This window comes from Montipora capricornis, chromosome 3, assembly GCF_036669925.1.
Source record: "Montipora capricornis isolate CH-2021 chromosome 3, ASM3666992v2, whole genome shotgun sequence".
NCBI lineage: Eukaryota > Metazoa > Cnidaria > Anthozoa > Scleractinia > Acroporidae > Montipora > Montipora capricornis.
In genome coordinates, this window is record NC_090885.1 from 74,989,850 (window position 1) to 74,999,849 (window position 10,000).

Below are 10,000 nucleotides of genomic sequence, written 5' to 3' on the forward strand. Positions count from 1 at the left end.
ACTTCAATGTGCAAGAGAAATATTTTTTCTATGACCCCCATACATTGACGATGGCTAAACAGCATCATTAGGGAAAGCCTCGTTTCCACGCTGTCATGGTCACATGACCAGTGTATAAATTTGAAATAAAGTTAGGTGTGTCAGATACACTTAAATGCTGCGTATGAGCATTTCTGATAACAATGTGTTGTTCAAAAGAGCGTTTTGAGGTTTATTAAGGGCCAGCCTCGTTTCCATGCTGGGACATAAACGTCACATTTTTAAACCCACCGTAGCGGCCGTCCGTACAAGTTACAAAATTGCCGACAACATTTTCCATGTTCCTTAGAGCCCCTTTAACACATCTAGACAGGTGGTTTGCTTTTTTCACGAAATTCCCACGGAATTTCAAATCTTGTGTTGTTGTCAGATGTGCTGCAGATTGATCAGGTGATTTTGTGTCTATGGTCATCATTGAATCATCCTGTAATCTATGAGAGACACGTAATATACTTTGCCAGGAACCCATGACCCGGAGCCTACAACTCTACCGTGTTCGTGTAACGGCGTTTTCACAGACTGATCTATTTTTAGATTGAGTTTCCCGCGAATGAGACTCCCACAGGAGCCCGATAACCAATTAAAAGAAATTAAGCTGACGTCATAGGGTCACCGAACCGGAACTGCCTTTGTTTTTTGACCTAATTCGCGGGAAGGGCTAGTCAAAAAATAAACCTACTTGTGAAAACGCCGTTTCACAGACGCTGTGTAGAAGTTGCACGCTCCAGATGGGCTCCTGACTTTGCTCGGCCTTTACGGATGTCGTTCGAACTACTTGCCAAGCGACAACTTAACGTGCATGTGAATAATTCATTTTGAAAAGTAAATATTTTAAGCAAGAGCCGATACAACGTAGATTTTAGTGATGTACATCACTAAAATCAAATCTACGTTGTATCGGCTCTTGCTTAAAATATTTAGTTTCTCAACTTGAAATAACGCCGATCAGATCAAGCCACTGATCCAACGTACACCGACAGGAAAATTGTCCATGGTTGCTTGCTTCGAAACTCTGGAATTTTGAAAAGCTGAGTGAAAATGAAGAGAGAAAAACGTACAGCCTTAATTAACTATACAAGTAAGCGTTCGCCATTCTTCATAACAAGTGATGGGGAAAGCAATAGATGATTTAAAAAGGATTTTATAGCTTACCTTTTCTGTGGTCTCTGTGCAAAAACGTTTTTCGATGCTTGGACCCAGTCCCACTCTGTCAAGGCTAACGTTACAAACCCCGCGAAACAGAAAATGCGCAGGTACAAAAGCGTGATACCACGGCCATGTCCTCGATACTCCCTCGCTATGTCCCGGGGGTGGGTGGGGGGAGGAAGGCGTGGTTTTAATTGACTAGTGCATAAACAAACAAACAAGCAAACAAACAAAAAATATATATAATCCGGATGGAATGTTCTTTGCATAAAGGCAAGCGATTTTCCGAATTTATTGATCAACCGGATGAGAATGGCGCTTACATTTACCACCCGGCATTCCATCCCGCATATATTTACTCCTATAATCTTGTGAGAAAGGGCCTGGAAACGGAACGATTCTCGGAAATGGTAAGGGAATTTCCCGATTTCCATTCCGAACGGAAAATTGGGTTTCTATTTGGAAAAAAATTCCGGAAATTTCGGTGAGAATTTCCGGGAATTTCTTAATGGGAAAAAGTTTTCCACTTTGTCACAAATTCTGCCTGTGTTGAAGTGCAAGAATTAGGCCCTGTTTACATGGTGGGAGGGTAACCCTGCTGGAAGGGTTACCCTTCTAGGAGGGTTACCCTCCTCTATTGTTTTCCCGGTTTCGTTTACATGGGAGGTAGGGTTACCCCAGGAGGAGGGTAACCCTACCTGCTTGCTAGGGTTACCCTTCTAGGAGGGTTATGTTTTTGTTCATTTAAGCCATGTAAACGCTGGAGGTAGGGTTACCCTCCTAGGAGGGTCAAGTTTAGGGTGATCAGATTACTGTCATATTCCCGCCAACTACAAACATGTCTTCGCGTGGTTATAAACCTGGGGAACTATTTCGTCGAACAATGCTGGCAAGAATGTCTAATCCAATCCGGAATGATAAAGGCAGAGATAGCCCCGGGGATAACCCTACACATGTAAACGGAAGCTATCTATTGACCCTTCTAGAAGGGGTTCTAGGGGTTACCCTCCCTCCATGTAAACAGGGCCTTAAAGTCGGTAGCGATTTTATGGAAAATCTTTTTTTTCCTTTGTTTGACGCCAAACATATGTTTATGATCAGCCCAAGAGGTAATTAATTTCCTATTATCTTGATCCTGCCAAGTCTCCAGCTTGTTAGATGTCATATTTTCCGGCTCATAGGGCAAGGGTGATTAGCCTGCGAACATAGACGTATTTCCGGTGGTCGATTCCAAAGAAAACAAAGTAAATAATTTGAAACCATTTTGCGCTCGAAAACGGGAGAAAAGTGAAGACACCTCATTTAAATATAAACCCTTCAAAAAGTGTACACCTTCCAAATTCGAATTACCTATCATTTTCATAAGAAGAAAAGTAGTGGCTCAGTAGATGCTCCATGGTGGAAGTTGCGAGCAAGCAACACTGAACTCTGGTACAACATAATCTTTGTCGCCATTTTGTTTATGAAATGGCATTGATAAGTTGATTGCCTTGGGCCTGGAACTGGTATATTGCCGCCGTATCGGTAACTGAGGTCTGTTGGAACGTGAAAAACAAGTAAGGACCTCCCAACCGGGAAAACGGGATTATCTTTTGAGCAGTTCTACTTTTTTCGGGAATTTTCCGGTCGGCGAACCGAAAAAACGTTTTACATTTACCCCCAACCCGAATTTTTTGGAATTTTTGACCAAATGGAAAGCGCCAGAAGCGGCCCTAGCGCGCCTCTAGGCTTACAATGTCCTGTTGCGTGACAACTCCGGCTCGGTCCGTGTTGCAAGCCCGGAAAGGCGTAAGTGTTTCGTTTTGTCTTTACTGTCCTCCTGTCTTACATTTGTGTTAAATTTTACCCTGTCATTCAGTTTGACAGGTGTAAGGTGTGAGCGAAGAGCTCAGCGAGACGTCAAATAAACACACTTGTTCAAACCAAATGGGTTGTTTTTCCCACGGACCCGCGCCGGTATAGCGCCCTTGCACTACCTCTGGAGGTTGTCCACAGTTTCCGAAAATATTTTCTGGAAAATTGCCATTGCATTTGACCTTAAACCGAAATTTTCGGATTTTTGGGCTAAATGATCCTAAATGGTATTATGCTGGCGATGACGTCACGAGCTTCCAAGAAGGTTTCAGATCAGCTACTGTCACGCATTGCTCAGCTTAAGTCACAAAAGATGGCTTTTGCTTTCGCAAAGTTCTCATCCATTTTAGTCACTGTTTCCCTTTTCTTAATCTGTACTCTAGTCGATTTAACGGAATGTCTGGGGGTAGATGACGAATCAGCTTCAAATTTACAAACAACGTCGAAGAACTGTTCAAAGCCAAAACCGGTAGTGGAGGGCGCCATGTTGAAGTGGCAAGACGATCATCCCGATGGTGTTTTTAAGCCAGGAGAAAAGGCTGAGTTTGTTTGTAAGAAGGGATATCGACAGATTGGTTGGCTTAAATCACTTACGTGTCAAACCAACGGCAGCTGGAGCTCTCGATCTTCTCCAGAGGATAAATCGAGCAGAGATGCCGAAGGTGAGATCGACAAATTCGCTGTGCTTGATTCGATCAACCGCTCGCTATGCCCAGAGCTTTATGTTATGTAAAAACGATTAAAAATACATGGTTAAAAAATACACGACGTTTCGACATTCTCGGACGTCATTATCAAGTGAAAAACCAGACAATACAAAAAAAAAAAAACAATAGTTCATTAAGAAAAAAGGTAACATAAAAATATGCTACAAGCAAAGAGTTTATCACTGATGGAGTCACTCTGAGTGTTAAGGCTACAATCTTGGACAAATTAAATGGAACATTGAGACCACCCCTCCCCCCAAAATCAGTGATGGGAAAATGGCGCGTTTTGGCCTTCACACACCTTCATCCTTGATTTAGGGGAGAGGGGGCATTTCTGTTCCATTTTATTCCGTCCAAGATTGTAGGTCGCAGTTCTTTGATAAATAGCATTTCGTAAACGAGGCAGTCAAATTTCCTATGGCAGTGCTTAAGAACACGAAATTGGAAATGGGAAATTTGACTGCCTCATTTACGAAATGCTCAGAGTGACTCCATCAGTGCTAAACTCTTTGTTTAGCTTAATGAACTATTGTTCTTTTTGTATTCATAGAATATTCATACTGTCTTTTTTTTTCACTTGATAATGACATCCGAGAACCTCAGAACGTCCTGCATGTTTTAACTGTGTATTTTTAACCGTTTTAAAAAAATTCTTAAGTGTTTTTAAGAAAAGATTTTTTGCAATTGTTTTATAGCTAAAATTCTGTACTTGCTGGAGCTAAAATAAACTTTCATTTCGAACCAAAACAACAAAATTCGCCAGTTATCCCTTGCACTCACTCCAGCCCTAGGCCTGTACCTTCTGGTGTACCCCAAGGCTCAGTACTGGGTCCTGTTTTATTGTTACTATATATAAACGATATTACTGATCACATCCAGTCAACAATGCGTCTCTTTGCAGATGACAGCATTGTGTATATAGAGATTAAGAACACTTGTAATCATGCACTGCTCCAGCAGGACATAAGCCAGCTTGTGTGAATGGGCTGAAACCTGGCAACTTTTGTTTAATATCACCAAATGTTATCATTTGGGGAGTACTAGTAAGGTTGTCCCTTTTTCCTATAACTATCTCATGAATGATATTGTTATTGCTAAATCAGCCTCCACCAAATATCTTGGAGTAACTATAACTCATAATCTTAATTGGAATCAACAATATGATAATATTTGCAGTAAGTCTAATAGCACGCTTGGTCTTCTGAGAAAGGTATTATTGGGTTGTTCCACGGATGTCAAATCCAAGGCATACACTACCCTTGTGCATCCTCAACTAGAGTATGCTTGCTCTGTGTGGAACCCGTTTACTAAACGGAATCTTCACCAAATCAAACTAGTTCAGCATAGAGCTCTGCAAGGTTCGTTTTTAGTGATGTTACTCCCATGTTAAAACTGCTTGGTTGGGACACTCTTGGACAACGCAGACTTTCGTACCAACTATCAATGTTTTATAAAATCCAACAAGGTTTAGTTGGTATCTCCCTTCCACCTGAAGTATGTTCACTAACAAGGGCTTCTCAAGCCCCCAATGTATTTTTTTTCCATCATATTCAATCCAGCTGTAACGTCTATAAATGTTCATTCTATCCAAGTTCAAAAGTAGCCTGGAATAAGTTACCTGTAACTACTGATATTTGTCCCTTCATTAATGGTATATGCCTACAATAAGTTCCATGATTAGGTTATTATAATATTAAATTTTAGTGTAGATAGAATCTTGTAAATAGTAATTTTATATTGTAGATATCTATTTTAGACTTGACATGTTAATTTTTCTTTTATCCTTAATTATTGTTTATTTATTTATTTATTCATTTATTTAGAGCGATTTTCAATTGAGTGTCGAAAGTAATTAGCGAATTACTTTGGTTTATGATTACTTCACTCAGTGATTGGTTCAAAGTTCTCGCACCACTTTTCCAACCAATCGGAAGTGAAACCAAAACCAATCGTGGCTCGCGCGTGCACATTTTCTCGCGCTTTGTGTCGGCTACGTGTAATTACTTCGAGTTTTGATTGGTTTACTGGATTGTGTCCGTCCTTTTGATTGGCCAAAGTAATTACTTTGGTTTTGGTTTTACGACACTCATTTGAAAATCGCTCTATTTTCATCTTCTAGTATAGTGTACATTGTTTTAGGAGCATCCCCATTAAGGTATTAAAGCGTGACTTGATGGTTACAAGGCATGTTAACAAATTCCTGAAATTCATCCCAGTAAACTGGGCTGGAATCTGGAGTATTTAAGTCTAAGCACCCATTTTAAAGCGGTCAGCTTTCATTAACTGTGTGGCTATTTCATCCAAAGTTAGAGTTAGAACCTGGAATAATCATTCTAAGAAGACTGCCGTATGAATAGCAAACATCGGTTGGTGCATACCAATAGCCACTGCCTTATCCAATATGCGCTATTTATATGCTAATAATTTGCTAGATATTCAAGGCAGCGGAGGAATCAAATATTCAGCCGGTATTAGAATACGTTTAGACAAGAGCAAACGTTTCCTGATTCTTGACCATTCCGCCGGAGCGTTTTGAGAATGTTCAAACCTTCACTGAACAAATAAATTCATATTTGACTGAAATTATCATTATCTTGCGTCTTGCCAAAAATCAAAGAACGTTTTTGATATTCGCTGATTCCTTACTGTTTGCTACAGACATCAAGCAATTTCTCAACAGAGAGGGGGCATTTAAATGTATATTATTATTTGAAGTGTGGGTTAATATAGGTGAAAAAGGGAGAAATCACCCTCGCACATGTTTCCCGTGAAAGGACGCGATGCATGAAATAAACCAACACTTCCAGAAAACACTTGTGGAGGCAAAAAAACACTTGCAGAAATTAAGGAACACTTGTGCAATCAAAAAAACATTTGCAAAATTAGAAACACGTGCATAAATTTTCAGAAATTGCACAACACATCCTGAAAACTCAAAACACTTCCAGAAATCATGAAAAAACTTCACAGGCTACCAAGGAAAAAGCAATATAATTTGGGTTTTATTTGTCTTGTCTAAGGCCCTGTTTACAAGCAGGTTAGGCTAACCCTACTGATAGGGTTATCTTAGCAGGAGGGTCAAGCATAGCCAGGGTTTTCAAGCAAAATTTCACAGGTAGGGTTACACTACCACCCGGGACAACTTTGTGTACTTGGTAACCGCCAGAATCGGAAACACAATGGACACCGGCAAAAAGTTTCCCGGGTAGGCGAGTTGTCCCTAGTAGAGCGTTTACGAGGTAGCTAGGGTTACCCTAGAGCTAGGGTAACCCTAGCACTCACATAGGGTTACCCTAGCTGCCTTGTAAACACGTCGTTGAAAAAACGACTGATAGGGTAACCCTATCAGTAGGAATACCCTATCTGCTTGTAAACAGGGCCTTACTGTTCAGTATAAACCCAAGACTGCGGACTCGGACTGCGGACCGGTACCGGGTATAAAACGCGGACCAGGTGTAAATTAAAATGCGAACTGAATACAAATCACTGTGAAAAAGGCACAGAGCAACGACATAGCGATAGGCTCACGGCATGAATTGAAGTCCAACATGACAATGGTGGAAAAAATGTTTCGCGCCATAATTATCAACCATAGCTGGATATTTTTTGGCTTCTCAAAACGACGATCAATAGCTCACATGGTTTTCGTTGAAATTGCAAAACGTTTGTATGTTTTATTTATCAGAGGTAAGACACGAAAGTAAATTATGAAATCCTTCGCGGGTAACCAGCTTGATTTTTTAATAGAAAGCGAGAAATTTGAAAGACTTTTGTGGGAGATGCTGATTTCAAAAGAGTTTTATTTTGCCCGAGACCACACAAAAATAACTGGAAGCGTGGATATATATTGAACATCACGCAAAGCGAAAACAATACTATCTCGACCCCGTTATGACAAAATTCAATGATCAGCGTCACTCCAAAGCTGAATGGCAACAAGCCGATTCTGCAAATGGCCATTACGGAAAGAGGCATAAGGTAGAGAAGAATAACGCAAATAGCCATAGCGCAAAGAGGCATCACGCAGATAGCCATAACGCGAATAGACATAACGCAAAAAGGCATGACGCAAAGATGCGTAACGCAAATGGTCATAGCGCAAAAAGGATAACGCAATGAGGCATAACGCAGAGCCATAACGCAAAGAGGCATAACTTAAACAGGAAGAAAAGGTTCGATAGCGATTATACATCCTTTCCCTTGAACAATCGAGTGGCGTGTTTTTTTTAGAGCTGAAATTATTTACAGAGTATGCAGCTAGTCTCCATTTTGTAAAGGGCTTATGTGTTATGCCTCTGCGTTATGCTTTTCTGCGCTATGCCTTTTTGTGCCATGCCTCTGCGTTATTCCTCTTTACGTTATGGCTATTTGCGTTATGCCTTTTTGCGTTATGCTTCTTTCCGTGATGGCCATTTGCAGAATCGGCTTATTGCCATTCAGCTTTGGCTTGATGCATTTATGATTCGGAGGATTTTATTTCAAATACTGATCATAGAATTTTGTCATAAATATACCTCTATACCCCATCTACAAGCGTTCTTATTTTGCCACGAAAAAATCAGAAATATTTACTTATGCGCATTCCGTGCACATGACGTCATTTGCCCTGTCAATTATTAACATATCTTCGGAACAGATTCCACCGTGATGTTTGGACGGGGATCTCTTTATCTATTCGCAAAATAAATATTTTGTTGCGATTGATACAACTTTTTGTTCACCTCAGTGTCGCACGGGTCCGTCTGTAAACAGTAATCGACCAAGAGAACAACTGTTATAGTCCATGTCCTGATTTACGCGTACACAATACCGACTTTATCTGAAGCCAATTACGCGGACTGTGGAAGTAAGGATTGCGTGATGAGCCAAAACACTCTACATGTGTGTTGAATCCATCCGGCCATCCTGGCTCGAACTACGACAACAACAGTCAGAGGACTTAACTATCAAAGATGGAAATATGCGTAGAGTTAAAGTTTATGCCAAAAGTGTTTCCGTTCTTCCCCATAGCACTCTAGTGTTTGACTTGATTTGCGTTAATTGTTGATTTCAGTTTACAGTGTCCCCATTCAGTGCTCCAGCGCTAGAACGACTAGACACTTAAATAATGTTCCTTTCCTTTTCCTTTTTAAATTCGTGGAGTAAAGCACAACTTTGGTAACTGAGCATTTCTGTGTACGTGATAATATTTTGACACGGAATAAGCGTACTCAAGGCCTTTTTAAAATCTGTATCTGGGCCACTACAAACCTACAATCCGGGTCAAAAGACTTCGGGACACTTGTTTTATTTTGGGCGAAAAGTAGAGAATCTACTTTTATGCTTCCATCGTTATATGGGCAACGAGTGTTCTTCTTTCGCTGCCTATTTCGCGCCCCCCTTGCCCCCAGACAATGTTGAAACATGCGAGCGATCGATGAACGGAATCGTGATTTCGGAGACCGTGAAAAATCAACATTGTAATGGGGGAAGAGAGAAAAGCGGGAATAGCCCATATTCACGATAGCCGCCATGTTGGTTTTCAAATTGTCATGCAAATTAGCCATGTGTTATGCTGGGGGGCAAACATTGGAATAAAGGCAAATTCCGGAAAATCGGCTCGTCGAAAGATTGAATTAACATTGCCAAAAATACATTTTAGAATTTAGAATGAAGTACCTTTTACAATAATTATATATCTTTTGATTGTCTCCGACATTTTGACTTTCTACTTCGTTTTCTGCTCAATTTTCGCTAAAAAAACATCGAAGTAACTTGTGTAAGCATTCTGTTTTACTCCTTAGGTGATAAACATTCAATAAACGTGAAACAAGTCATCTGTGTGGCTAAGATGTTCGTTATAACCTCTTGAACTTGTGTTGTTTGCCCCCTCAGAAGTGTGTAGCTAATTTGCATGATAAAGGCAAATCCAACATGGCGGCTATCGTGAATAAGGTCTATTGTCCCAACAGTTTTGACCAGGATTGTAGTTTTGTTCTATACTCCTTTTTTGAAAACTCAGTCCTTATTTCATACCTAGTCTGCAGTCCACGTTTTATACCTGGTCCTCGTTTTATACACTGGCGGTCCGCCTTCTGGGTCCGCAGTCCGCGTTTTATACTGACCGCTTGTCTTACTATCCGAAAAGTTTCTTTGAAATGCATGTTGGGATTGTTCTGTGCTTCAGTCGATAGTTGCCTGCAACGGGCTTCCAGATTGGCTTTGCTCAACGAACTGTAATTCAATGGAGGAACGCGTATAGGATCCAACTGGAA

General features: G+C 40.6%; 1 protein-coding gene across 1 annotated transcript in view; it reads left to right on the plus strand.

The window, feature by feature from the left end:
• The first annotated feature begins 3,303 nt into the window (after positions 1-3,303).
• The window catches only part of LOC138044119 (uncharacterized), a 9,766-nt gene continuing 3,069 nt past the window's right edge, over positions 3,304-10,000 (plus strand). The window contains exon 1 of the mRNA XM_068890776.1: positions 3,304-3,701. Within this exon, the coding sequence (XP_068746877.1) occupies positions 3,353-3,701 (349 nt within the window). The 5' untranslated portion in view covers positions 3,304-3,352. The remainder of the gene's footprint in view (positions 3,702-10,000) is intronic.